Below are 14,570 nucleotides of genomic sequence, written 5' to 3'. Positions count from 1 at the left end.
TTTCACCCTGTGACTGGGCTGACCACCACTGCATCACCTTCTCCATAATTAAAAAGGCAACCATCCACCAAAGGTCAGCCAGTCAAATCCAAACACTGGGTCAGAGTTACCCGTAACATCAATCCAGGTACGCTATCCGCTAGTTGCCACAACCTCCTGTCCCCTTCCACCGACACGTCTGACACACAAGACCTCACAGAGCACTATTTTAGCTCTCTCCTACATCCTAGAATCCACTGCCCCCAAAACAATTAAAGAGAGTCCTGATTAGAAAAATGGAGCCCTTGGTTCACCTGCAATCTTAATGAGGAATACTGCTCCCTTAGACTTCCAGAAATAGCATGGAGAATGACCAAGTCAATGACGAACCTCAAACATATGCGGCAAAATTAGAGCGCCTATGAAAGGCACATCAGAAGCTCCAAATCCTATGTCCGTCAACAGCTTGATATGGTCATTAACTGGCCCAAAAAACCCTTTTAAATGTTTTTAGGTCGAGGACTACCGGTCTGCCGAAGGCAGAACCGGAAGTCGGAAGATTTAATGTTTCCTAGAGTGGCTATTTAGCCCGCCTCTCTTTTTGCTTCTCCTCCATTGGCTGGCTTCCTAAACGGAGGCCAGCCATTGGAGGAGAGAGCCGTCCCTCCAAATAGGCTCCGTCTTTTTCAGATTCGGGGGCGTGTTCCTTGCTGTTCTTTCCACTTTTTAGCCACGCCCTTTTAGAACAGCAGGAACACGCCCCCGAATCCGAAAAAGTTTGGAAGCTCCCATCCGCCATTTTGTATCTATCCTCTGGCTGTGAGGATCTTCTTGCTGTTGCTCTCGCGCGCTGCCCGCCTGCGTCCTCCTCGCTGCCCTGCACACCGGGTTTTCACGCTGTGCTTGTTTTTCCTCCGTTGTGCGTTTTCCCTATTGTGCGAGCCATCCGATAGAACCCAACGGCTCGAATTACGAACTTCGTAAGGATCACGCACTTTGCTTGTGACAGAGGAATGAAGCCATTGTCTTGGAGACGCTCCGAGGTTTTTGTGAACCTTCTGTAACTGATGTTATCAGCAGGGCCCTAGGACGAGTTTCGAAGCTTCCATCCACCATATGTTCAATATGCACGCGCCACTTTTCACGGTGTTGCCCACCCCACCACCACCGCCCCTCGCTCCTTGTTTGATTTGTTTGATAAGCCATGCATGTTCCAGCAACCGGGATTCCAATGAACCGGTGCTTGTCAATCAGCCAAGACACCGTTCGAGAGTTGCCTGAAGCTCCTACCCTTCGTTTCCAGTAAGTATTTCCTAGCGGGAGAGATGCCGGAAATTATCCCGCTCTCCCAACTCCAGCCTCAGCCATCGATGGAGCCCTGAGCCCAGCTGCATCGAAGGTGGCTTGCGCCTTCCAGAAAAGCCTCTGCAACTGCTTGCCACCCCCCTGTATCGGCTTTCGGACGAAACAGGAAGTGTTACAACAGCGGGGCAGGAGGGGCGGCTTTCTCGCCAGCTTCGCATTCGATCACCGAGACTGTTGTGGTCCAGAACGCGCTTCGGATTTAAACTATTGTAACCTTTCATTCACACGGAGTGCTGCGGTGCGAGCGGAGACATCATTGGCCAGTTACACTTACTTGCAGGGCATTTCACAGCTCGCACGCACGGAGTGCTGCGATGCGAGCTACAGCCGCATTTATGTTCTTTATTTTTGAAAAACATTGTAACCGCATGATGTGTGAGGTTATAGTCTAGCATCTAGCCCTGTTCTCCTAGCGTTAGCACACAGAAAGCTGTGCTGCTACACGCATACGGTCTTCAAGAAGGCATACCCAGCTCTTTGTAGGAGGAAAATGAGGACGCTGGAACACAGTGTACCAGATGAGTCGCTGGCTGCCTTTGAAATGTCGCCTGCCAGCTTCCTGTTTGCCCCCCTGGGGAAGAGAGAAGTCGCCGTGCCCCCAGGGAGCCCTGGCTAATTGAGATAACGTGTGCCGGGGCCCCGCGGCGGCGCCTAATAGCCCCAGAGGTGTGCCAGCGCGGAGAGCAGCCGGGTGGCCGTGCCGCGCCGCTCCCCTGCAGTCACCCCCAGAGCCCCGGGGAGCGGACATGCCCGAAAACCTTCTTTCTCCTTCGTTTGCCTAGCTGACTTCTGTGAACCATGCTTCCCAGAATCGGCTGCCCCAGGAAGCGCATCCCGTGTGCGCTCCCTCCCAGCTGTGCAGAGGGATTTTCTCCCGCCTCCCACCCCCGGGGGCGGGTGTTGGGTGTACATCGTGTTCGTTTTGGTTTAGAATAAAACGCTCTCCAGGATGCTTTCCCAGTGGCACGGGGCCGGGAGCTATTGTTACTCGTGCTCTAAAAATAACCCTTGAGTTTATTATTGTCTACCAGTCTCTCTACCTCACTTCTCCACTCTATCTCACTACCTCACTATCTCACAACTTCTCTCTCTCAAAACATCACTACCTCACTCTCTAGCTCACAACTTCACTCTCTCTCACTCACTACCTCAATCACTCTCTATCTCACTCTTTCTATCTCACTAACTCACTTTCACTCTCTCTTTCACTACCTCTCTCTCTCTATCACTACATCACAACATCACTATATGCTTATATATCACTACCTCACAATATCCCACTACCTCACTCTTTCACTACCTCACTCTCTATCTCACTCTCTATTTCAATACCTCAGTCTCTATCTCACTACCTCACTCTCTCTGCTAATGCAATAGGTATCACATATGCAAAAAAAAAGCTAATGCCAATAGAAATGACAACGCCATTTATTTAGGGATACAATAATGATTAAAAAAAATGAGCAATTCCAATAGCTCTACCTATTATATTGCCGAGACCATTGCATTGTAAATGCTTGTTTAATCTAACTAGTGGGAAACTGAATCCTCCCTCCTTGGCCATTAAAACCCTACACAATTGTTTAACATTCACCTCCTTTTGAACAAAAACAAAATTAATTGATACTAATTTCAGGAATGCTGCCAATCTCTTACAGATTGAAGTCCCACCACATTGCAACTCCTGATCACAGGACGGCTGTCCTGGTAGTCATCTCCTTAAACCACAAAACAATGCCTCGTGGTCCATCTTCGAGACATTCGATGAATCCGACATCTTAAAGCTACTAACTTCCATAAACTACTCGAACCACTTCAATGACCCTCTTCCCTCCAAATTCCTCAATGAGACTACACACCTCCTGCTGCCTTTATGAACCAGACTCATCAATGCCTCACATGGTCTATCCCTGACTGCCTAGAAAAGTGGCTAGGTCACTCCTATCTTAAAAAAGCCTGACTCAGACCTTTCCCTTCCCAAAAACTACTGCCCTTCTCCAGCATCCCAACTTTAGCCAAGCTCTTAAAAAAATGTGTTCACCAGCAACTCGGCAATCACATTGCTCAATACCAATTCCACGACAATTGTCAATCTGGCTTCAGACAGGGTAACAATACTGAAACAGCCATGGTCTACATTGTCAATGACGCTTTCTCGATCAAAACGAGTGCTGCTTACTTATCCTACTAGACCTATCAGCCACGTTTGACACAGTCAAACACAAGATTCTCAAGAACCTCTTAGAACATAGGATGGGACTCGCTAGTACGGTCTAGAAAGGGTTTTCCTCAGTCCTACAAAACAGATCTCAAAGATGGATAGACAAGTTTTTTTATTGTGCAATTATTTAAAATAATTACAATAAAAGCCACAAAATGTGTTTATATATGAGCAACATAAGTAAATACTTATTGAGGCGTAATAGGGGGCCTAAAACCCGCACAAATGTGTGATTGCTAAAATATAATAAAAAAGGATTTTAAAATTCCCTGGGCCTTTTTTATAAAAAACATAAATATAAGGTGCAGATATTGAAATACACAAGAAAATCTAAAATGCAATTTTTTGCCCCTAGATGGGCTGTAAAATTGTACCCATAACTCTGCCCAGTGGATCTAGGCTAGCCCTGAAACCGGACATGTGGTCCAATCAGGTGGGACTGATCCATGCACAGTACATCTTAAGTAAAGCCAGAATTAAAGTACAATTACTAAACGGTTTCTTGAATGAAGGGGGGACTAATTAGATCGCATTTAATCCATTTGAGGAGCTAAACGTCGTTGGGCCCACGAAAAGTTGAGCATATAAAGATTGCAGTGCCTTTAAATCTCAGAGAGTCTTGATCAATCACGCCCTATCTGACTAAACTCTAGTCACGATCAGCACTCCCCAAGGATCTACGCTTTCCCCTACCCTGTTCAACCTGTACATGGAGCCCCTGACCCAAATTCTCTAACATCTCATACCATGTGCATGCTGATGATATGCAACTTTACATGAAAATTACTACACATTAAGACATCAACATCCTCAACACCTTGACTAAAACTCAACACTAGCTCACTCTCAACCACCTAAAACTTAACGCCCTCTAAACCAAATTCCTATTAATCTCTCCACCCAACTCCATCTCTAACATCAAGGACTGGCTCCCAGTCCTTATAATCTTCAACAGTACCCCTCATATCGTTGACTCAGCAAAATCCCTATGAATAAATCCAAACAAAAACCTTTCCATGCAGAACCAAATCAGCACCTCCAATAGGGGGGCTAATCGCCAACTTCACACATCAAGGAAACAAACCCTTCCTGCCCACTGCAGATCTCAAAATAGCAGTTCAAGCACTTGTAACCTCCAAGCTAGGTTATGGAAATACTAGGCTTGTGAGCCTACCGAAAATAAAACTTACACTCCTGAGGGCTAACCTAAATGCAGTTGCGCGGCTCATCACAGACTCTAAAAAGAGTGATCATATCACCCCATCATACATGCATTGAACTGGCCACCTTATGAAGCTAGGATTTTTCAAAAAATTGCCTGCATGACGCATAGAGCCATCCACCACAATACTTCTCGCTACTTGGCAGAGTAATTTGTCCTATCTGGAGGGATTAGATCCTCTTGTAACACAAGATTCCTTCTGCGGAAACCCCCCCCAAAAAAAAAAAAAATCAACAAAAGGAAAAACATACAAGCGAATCACCTCCAGAATTGCCCCTAAAATCAGGAACTCTTCCTCCTGAGATCAGTAACAACCTTTCGATAACAATCTTCAAAAAAGAAGCAAACATGATATTATTGAATACTTTCCTCGGCACTACTTTGTTTTCATCCTGCCGTTCTTCTGCTCACCTCAACTGCAGGCTCACTGTATTCAAAGCCTAGCTACCAATTTGGACTTGATTCTTAATAACACCCTGTGTCTCTTTGTATTATCTGTGCGCATTTCTAGTGTACAGTGCTCTATGTTTTACAATATGTACATTCGCCACCATTTCCCATTGTACAGAGCTCTGTTACCAGAAATGGTCGTTTGCGCTTTATAAAACTTCAACAAAAAAAATATATATATAGCCTTATGGTACTTCCTAGCTATCATGTTAATTCTTATTAAGCTACATTTGGGACAACAAAGAAGGTTATTGACTACCGAGCCTTCCAAACTAATAACGAAGTCAATGGGGCAGATACAGACCAGCTACCATGATTTTTCTGCTATTAGTTAAACACAGTCTTTGAGACAGTGTTTCGACTACTTTTCCCCTTTATGCATGCACTTTTGGCTTATTTTTCAAAGACATAATTTTTTGCCTTGTTAGGGGACCTTTCACCTGACCCACTCAATCCTTACTGGAGAGTAAATGCATAGCCACTGACCACCCTCAATACAGTACTAAATGTCACCATTGCTGCCTAGACGTCGCTCAACATGAATTAGTTTCCATCATTTTGTTTACTTCTATGCTATTAAGCTCATAGACCATTTAGAGAGGGACAGTAGTGTTAGAACAGGCACAAACAACATGTGCTCATTTTAACAGCCGCCAGTAATTACAAGGGCTGCTAATGACACTCACGTGGCTCCCTTTCATCACCAGCTACAAAGTACTGAGTGCAAAAACACACCGAAATTGAGCAAAACACATTTGCAGTAGTTATGCCTCAATGTTTACCACAATACTGGATGCAAAAACTCAGAATCAAACCAACATAAGAAACTGCACGTGGAAGCCTTTACTCTCCCCTAGTGCTGAACTCAGAAGCAACTAAATCATTTAACCACAAATCAGGTTAAAGTAGTTGGTTACTTTGACACCTACTGATGCAAAGATCTGCATCAGTTTTTTCTGACTCATGTCTGCTTCAAATATCCATATGCCACCCGACTGCCAAGAATTTTAAGGATTTCTTGGTTACTGTGTCTGCTGCATTTATTTGACCAACATTTTTTGTGTTTCATCCTGCTTCCACTAGTAGCGATTCCAACTTTCATCTCCATCTCTAGATAGATTTTCATGTGCGAATTTATTCAAAACCTCCTAGGGCAACATTTGGATATGATTATTTATTTGTAATATTTCTAAAACCTCTATTTCTACTTTAGAAGAAAAGCAATCATGGTAGACGAAAAAATGATGAAGAGATATTGTCCAGTCAATACAGATACCCGTCAGCCACAGGCAGGTTTTCATTATTTGTTACTTGAAAAGATGTGGCAAAACGAAGAAAGGGAACTCTACCAACGGTCAGACTTTAAGCTTTCTGACATAATTAGCTAAATATTGCTTATATAAATCAGATGAAAAGTAGCATATCTTTGCAAATGAAATTCAATCCTGTCGTACCTTGAACGTATAACAAGATGGCAGCTTTGTTCAAAAGGCTACTCCATGCCCGAATGTACTCATCAACTTTTCACACTTCTAGGCAGCAGTTGGAATGTGGGGTTCTTGTGGGCCTACAGGAGGTGTATGAGTGACAGCTCACCTTTGTGATGGCATATGCTGTAGCAGTTGATTTCACAGCAGAAGAGGAAGCATTTCAAAGGTCATTGAACTCTGACAACACTTTCGGCAAAAAGTGACATGCTCTTCACCATGCCCAAGGGCATTCAGGAAGAGGTGGCCTCCACTCAACCCCTTAAAGCACGAGAGGGGAGTTACATTTGAACATGGAGGAAGCCAAGCAAATAAACACATTTCTCTTAATAAAGCTGTATGCAAAACTTCCCAAAAAACAACGGAAAGTGCAGAAATCTCATTAAAATTTAATAAACAGCTCCACCTTGAAACTTACTATGAGAATCTCTAATTTCCACACCAATTTTTTCCTCAGGTCGATGAATCTTTGTCACCATGTTTAAATGGAGCATAACTCAAATAAATGTTTTAATCAAATCATCAACTTGCATAGCTATAATGTTCAGTCAATGATAAGGTTTGGTGAAGTTTTAAAAGTGTATTTCTCATTAAGAGATTAGTCTGTATTTTTGTCTTTTTATTCAGGTTAGTCAGATAAATAGGTGTAATGAAATAGAGAAAATCTGGTTAGAATGAGCATACAATGCAACAGCGTGTCCATAAAGAAATGTGGTCCCAGTCTTAATCTAAAGAACCTAACCTATCCTAGCAAGAACCCATAAAGAATTATTTTGGAAAAGAGCAAGAAATTTCGAAGCAACAGGCTAATATCTATGAAAGGTCGAACTCCCCATAAAGAGCAATTCCGGAAACTCAGCCAAGTTCCCCAACAGCTGCAGTAGCAACTGCTAAAATAAGTAGAAGGAAATAATCATAGAAGTAGCTATGATCAGTGTAGAGCAAGTCACCTAAAAGATATCAGGAAAACAGAAAATCACTGCTTGCAGTAGTTTACAACAATTCAGGCAAGAATAGCACTATCAAGCGCTAAAGGGAATGACAGGAGAGATGGACATAGAATGCATGGCAAGAACTGACTAGAAACACATACTATATAGAAAAACACAAAATATATTGCAAACTCTGAATGTTAGTTACATTAAAAAAATCGCCCCGCCGCACGTTCAAGAAAGATAGTTGGGTCGCGAAAGCTTCTCTTTCTAAAAATCAGGACGTGATTCTAAATGTTTGGGGAGTACTGCATTAGAAGCAAACAGTTCTACAGAACTTTATACAATGAATCGCATTCTCATAATCTTTCGCTATCACAATAATTATTTCTGAATCCAAACAAGTTTGGATAAAAATAAGTTCGGGTATTAATGTGCATTATTCGTGAAACATTATTGTTAGAAGAGAAAACAAATTAAAAATCCGGTGTGCTCTTTAAAGTTAGAAACCAAAAAACGCCTGGGAGTAACATGTTAAACTTTCCAAGTTCAACTGAATATTAGCTTTCCGCAGGGGAAAAAAAAAACACTTTATGCCCACTATCATTTATTGGTCACAACACAATTGCATAAAATACACAAGTGAAACCTGGCGCAAAGAGCCGATGAGGTTCCTATTTTGTACCGTTCTACAAAATCCCTCCACTCTTCGCCCCTCAAGACATAATATACCATATGACAGGTTACTGAAAGTTAAGTCTTGGAGGGACAGGGAAGTAAATTACGTAAGAAGTGGGTTGTTCTGGATGCAATCCTAACTGAAAGAAAAGTCTTAATCCGTCTGCCAACCAGGAAAAGCAGTTCCGGGTGTGCGAGTATTATCAATCCTGAACACAATAGGTGCGAGAAGGGCCCGTACTTTCATTTCAGAGCACTGCGCTCTGTACAGAGGCCAGGCCTGTAAACCCACACCTTATAACTCAATCCAGAGGAAGAGGAGAGAATACCTCAGACCAGGGGACTTAAAACAGATGACGGTCCTACAAAGGACCCACTAGTCGGGGTTCACCCCTTCCCAGACAGGAAACCACAGCCAGCATGCGATCCTATACACAAAACCCACAACAACACATTTGCAAATCACAAACTACGGCCAATCCTAAGAGTCGAAATGCACATGACATCTCGTAGGACCAAGCAAATTCCACCAGCAAAAAGTCCCATAAACCAACACATACCTTAAACACTGCGCCTCAACACACAAGTAGATTTTCAAGGCACTGCGGCATCTCTCTAATCACATGCTAGCTGTACCCCGTCCTAAAACTAATTCACACTTCATTCGCCAAGTTTCAACCTCAGGCCCATCCAACTCATGCGCTGAAATGCTCCTTCCTGAAGTGTTCTGCCCTCGTTCTTTCCTCCACCCTTAACCTGTTTGGCGGCCCTCTCGATGTCCGTAGAAGCCACCTACCCTTTGAAGTAGGCTTTCACTCGTATCTGGTGCGCGTTCTCCCGAGGGTGCGCCATGGTACCGTCTCGCTGTGTGGGCATCTCCGGGGCTGCGGCTCACCTTCCTCGGCCGCCCAGGGAGTCAACGCTCCCACGTCCTCCTGCAGCAGTATCGCCGCCGCCAGCCCTACTGAACCGGCGGGCCGAACCAAGCAGCTACGAGAAGCGAGGGGAGAACCTGGATCAAACCAACCAATCTGCTGGAGAGAAGGGAGGACTGCCTTGGGAAAGGACAGGAGCCAACCAACTGCCGTTTAGGAAGGGGAAGCAGGAAGTGAACGATAAACACAAGCAAATGCTTTCGTTGGGCTCTGAATCCTAAAGAGGTAGCAGCACAGAAGGGTAGCGTAACCAGGTGGGTTTCAGTCACGGTGCTGGAAAGATAAAGGGGGGGGATACATAGTGCGTTCTAACACCCCACACAGCGAGTTATTGTGGTATCAGCCCACGTACGTCCCACAACATTCCTCTTTGGCACAGTACATTGCAGAGGTGAGTTGCGCCTGCGCACCAACCTCTGCATATTTTGTCATTCTTAACAAGAAAAGTACGTGTGCCTGGTTCAAATAGGAGGCTACTGAGCTAATACAGAAATTATGACTTATAATATATTATCTATGCAGTGTGGACAGTGATTTTACTGATTGTGCAGATAAGAGAAAAGGCACTGAACTTAAAGGAAATTGTATTTCTAAAGCGCTTACTACCCAGAGGAGGCATTAAAACACTTTACAGCGAGTAGCATGCGACCCGGGAGCCCTAAATCAGTGGTCAGCCCATTGGTTATTGGAAAAATTCTTGCATGCTAAAGGAAACCACTCCACGCATTAATTTATTTGTGGTACATTAGTGACTTAAGTGTGATCATTGGAGGAGATATGAGAGATGCACATGATTTAAAAAAAGTTTTAAGACAGACAGGCTTGAGATTAAAGAAGGGAGTTTATATATAGAAGAAGCATATAAGGCAAGCAGAGGTGCATTGAAAGTAAAGGAGGGAAATAGTAATTCAAGGGCATGCGTGATTTTAAGGAATGCGACAGCATGCAATCTGTGGATGTAAGCCTGTGTAAAGAAAAGTATAAATTCTGCTCTTAAAGAAAGTGGCTTTTTAAAGATGTGGCAGATACTCACCTCACTGTAAAAAGCAAGCCCACTGCTTACTGATACCCCTTTCCCCGCAACGGTGAAGAAGTGTGACTTTGAAGCGCATCCCGGTGCCCATAATTACAATTTAACAAAACCGCCATCGCCCCACTGTATGCAGTCCAACCAATAATACATACAAAGACTCCTATGTGTACCTACCACAGCAGTACATTCAGTACCATGACGTTTCTTTACAGTTTATGCAACTCATTATACACCATTGGTGCAGCGCAATTTTGGACATACCTTTACCCATCAGAAATACATAACATAAACGTGCATTTAGCACATGTTTCTTGTGTGGTCTAAGAACTTTAAAATAAGGGTTGCGCTTGACATTATTACTAAAGTGTAATCACTGTAGAATTAGCGAATTTACTCATACTGTGTGCCTTAACTGTATTAAATGATATATTCTTTAGAGATTTAAAAAATAAACCCGTTCTTACTTAGTAGACATGTACTCACTATAAAAATGAAATCGATTTACATAATGTGTGCCCTAATGCATCAAATAACTGAGGAATGTGGAATTCCTATAGCCCGACGCTAAGGACATATTGTTTGGGATCAAGGGCAATAAGTTTTCATGTGCATTTTGTCCTTGGGACAAGTAGGTCCAACCCCTACAGCACAAACCATTTGGCTGCCAGTTTACAGTAACATATTATGGATCAGGGAATGGACATTGTCTGCAGTCAAGGTAATATTTGTATCCATGAGTTAATTCTGTTCGGACTTATGTTTATGGTTCATTAATGCAAAGCCTTTATTATTAGGGTGAGCGTTGTAAGTAAATGTTAGCTCCGACTGCACTACTCACTGGTTCCAGTATAAAAATGTGTACACCCATTTTCAAAGTTTAGCAATATGAGGCTATGTATAATGCTCTCAGAATGCTCTCTGATAAGATGTAAATATTTGCAGAAGCTTGAAAACAAGATGGATGATTCTCTGCTTTAACAATAAAATGTTAACAAACAAAATGCAAGTAGGGAAAAAAATATTTAGCTAAAGTACTGTAAAAGTTTAGGTACCATTTCATTGCAGCATCATTTAGTCAAATGTGTTGATGTATGCTAGTATTCCCCAAAATATTCATAATGTAAAATAAGTGTATCCAGTTTCAATAAGATTATAGGAAACATAAAAATAAACACGCATTGGCAAATCCATAGGTCTCAAATTGGTGGTCAGCTTTTTGGTTTTGTCAGTGCGTGACTTGTTTTGGCATGGGTTTTGTAAAGCCTTATTGGTGTGCGAGTTGCTGGGCCCTCACCATTATAACAAACATTAGCAAACGCAAAAATTGTGTTTGGTCTCAAAAAGCACACATTGCCACAGTAGTTCCTGGCACTGAACAAAACTACTTTGTGTGCAGATAAGCTCCTTGTGAAAGAGCAGAAGTCTGTCACTCACAGTGAAGTCAGCCGATAGACTGGGCGAGAGATACAGATTTTTAATAAACAAACGGTCATGGTTATCGCCAGACCCAAATATGGGCCCAATTATTAAAGAAAATCTCACAAGTGCACCCATGGTATATATCCTTGAGTTAAGTGCAGATATACGGATTTCATGAATTCACAATAATTTACAGAAGTAGGCCAAGAAATTGTACTTCTAGAAAATATTTGTGGACTGCTTTTTGCATGAGCAAATATACATGTGCAGATTTGCTTATGCACAAATCTGAGTGTTTGCAAGTTCACTTTCTCTCCAACCACTATTTTCCCAACCCTGGAAGAAGTTTTATGTCTGCCATTGTTCAGAGTACATTTCCAACCTTTCTCAGTATGGGAAAAAATGTGAGAAGAGTTGGTGAAAACCCTTAAAACACACAAGCTAGTAGGTTTGCACACACTCAAAATGGCATTCCAACACAGGAACTATTGCTTACCACTACCTTCAGCCCCAGTATGTAGATCTGCAGAAACGCGGCAACATAAGGGAATTGCTAGTATTCAAAACCTTCTATGATATGAGCCCGGGCATAATTAGTGAGGCTATTTAAGAGCTCTTATATAATGAAATTTTTGCCATAATTTGTCTCCGCATTACATGGCACAAAAGGAACAAGTGGATTTTGTTACAGGCAAAGTAGATTTATGAAGTAACTTGCCCCATGGACAAATAGATATTTCATTAAATTCCACACCCCTGTAATATTTACTATTTAGACATTTAAGTAGAAACCATCCTTGCGTTATGAAATTTCATTCATATGAGAAACACATTTGATTTACGTAATGTGTACACTAATGTTACATATATTGCATTAAAATGTAGTTCCTAGTCCTCCCCCCCGGAAGAACGAGTACTTTCAGAGGCACTACTGAACAAAGCCTTGTCAATGATGTATCGCAAACTAATCAAATATGCTCCTGACCCACTTGTATCTCTGAGGAGGGCGTGGGAGGGAGATGTGGGTCACTTGAATGATGATGGCTGGGTGTAAGCTATTCAAAGTCCACGAGAGACAGCCATATACGCCAGTTACAACAAAACATACTACATCGGACCTACTACTCATAGACATTACTGCATAAAATTGGCAGGGTTGCGACCCTGCAATATAGAAGGGGTTGTCGAGAGGAGGGACCCTTTTCCAAATTATTTGGGAGTGCCCACACATACAGACGTTTTGGGCTAAAAAAACTGGGTCAGTGTCTTGAGCCACGCGGGTAGAGGTGCCATTGGATGCCAAGTGGTTGATCCTGGGAATCACTGGGGAGACTGTATGGCCCAGGTACACCAAGATCTGGTTGCGATTGGCAGCAGGGGTGGCCAAGAGGAATATCGCAAGGGCTTGGGACGCAGTGATTCCCCCAGAAGTTGTGGACTGGGAGGAAGACTTGGACTGGTGCCAGAGGGCAGAACAAGTGATATACAAGGCCAGAGACTGTCCCAAAAAGTAGGAAAAAGTGTGGGGCCTGACAAGACCACAGGAGCTAAGATTGATCAAGAGTCGGGAGCATGGTTTGGGGAGAGTAAGGAGGACTGTTGGGAGGGCCTGGGGAGCCTCTGGCATTTATGTGGCGCATAAAAGCGCCACTATTTGATTTGATGGAAACACTCATCCTGAAATGTATCAAACCCATGGTCTGTACAAGGAAAATGTTCACTGACCTTTTCTGTGATGTGTGCGATACGAAGCCTTTGTTTAATAAAAATAATTAAACAAATAAAATAAAATGTAGTTCCTAGACATACTTACGTGTATACACTTAATATTTTGCTGGAAGCCACATATTACATAATTCAAATGTACTGACAACTTATGTTCGTTTGTTTTTCAATATGCACATGCATATTAAATGTGCACCATTGAGTTAATGAGTTAAGTTGCATTAAGTAGGCCTGTTTTCCATGCTGCATTAAATACCGTTTTCTATTTTCTGCTAACATAACGTTTCTTGCAGGTATTCACACTCATTGTTAGTTTGAGAATAGATACATTCCTGTACTAGTGATAGAAAGACAGAGCCTTGACAAATGAACATAGAGAGCTAGAGCGTTAACTGAAAGGTCTATTCAGCAATTTAACAACCTAGCCTGAGTGAGAAAGCATGATGTCGTTCCCATGTCCAGTTTGTGATACTTTGCGAATGTTACAGTCTACAATGTGAGAAGGGAAAGGGACAATAGTACAGATGCATACAGAGAGGTGTTACCTAAGAATCTCTTGCATCATAACTTAGTGTTCACACAGTCCCAGACCACTTTTAGAACCTTTCCAGACCCTTACAATTACTTTCTTTCGACTTTGAGAGGTTCAGACCTCTATGCTTCCCTTTGATTCTTACTTCCCTGACCAAAGACGACTGTTTACAGAGCTTCGGAAATGCTGACACCTTCCTACATATTTTTCCTGGCCTGTTTTGTTTCTCATTTATTGAGGTTCCCTAATTCTTGAGATTGTTTAGGTTTGAAAACATCTTCTTAGCTTGGACTCTAATATTAGATGAGAAAATCTGAGACTCTTCTCTGAGCATCAGATACTATTGTTAATCTTTTGTATTGCTGTGACTGAACTTCTTGTTTGCTTGATGCTGCTACGCCAAAACTTCTGTGGAGGTTGGGTTTCCCAGTTGTTATTCTGTATCTTTATAGCATGGTACTAAGAGTTGTGTACCTTAACTTGATTTCTAACTTGTAATAAACCTTCTTAACCCTAGTTACCGATTCCTGGTCCTTATTGTGTGGCTAAATGGGTTACACTGTCAATTGAAATAATTGATGTAATGTTAACT

General features: G+C 42.5%; 1 protein-coding gene across 1 annotated transcript in view; it reads right to left on the bottom strand.

Moving 5' to 3' along the window:
• The window catches only part of PRKCI (protein kinase C iota), a 238,358-nt gene extending 228,696 nt beyond the window's left edge, over positions 1-9,662 (bottom strand). Inside the window, exon 1 of the mRNA XM_085635235.1 lies at positions 9,131-9,662. Coding sequence (XP_085491361.1) covers positions 9,131-9,210 — 80 coding nt within the window. The 5' untranslated portion in view covers positions 9,211-9,662. The remainder of the gene's footprint in view (positions 1-9,130) is intronic.
• Positions 9,663-14,570: the final 4,908 nt, after the last annotated feature.

The sequence above is a fragment of the Triturus cristatus genome, chromosome 11 (assembly GCF_964204655.1).
Source record: "Triturus cristatus chromosome 11, aTriCri1.1, whole genome shotgun sequence".
In the NCBI taxonomy this organism is placed as follows: domain Eukaryota; kingdom Metazoa; phylum Chordata; class Amphibia; order Caudata; family Salamandridae; genus Triturus; species Triturus cristatus.
Note: the sequence above shows the minus strand (reverse complement) of the source record. Positions and strands in the feature narration are given on the sequence as shown.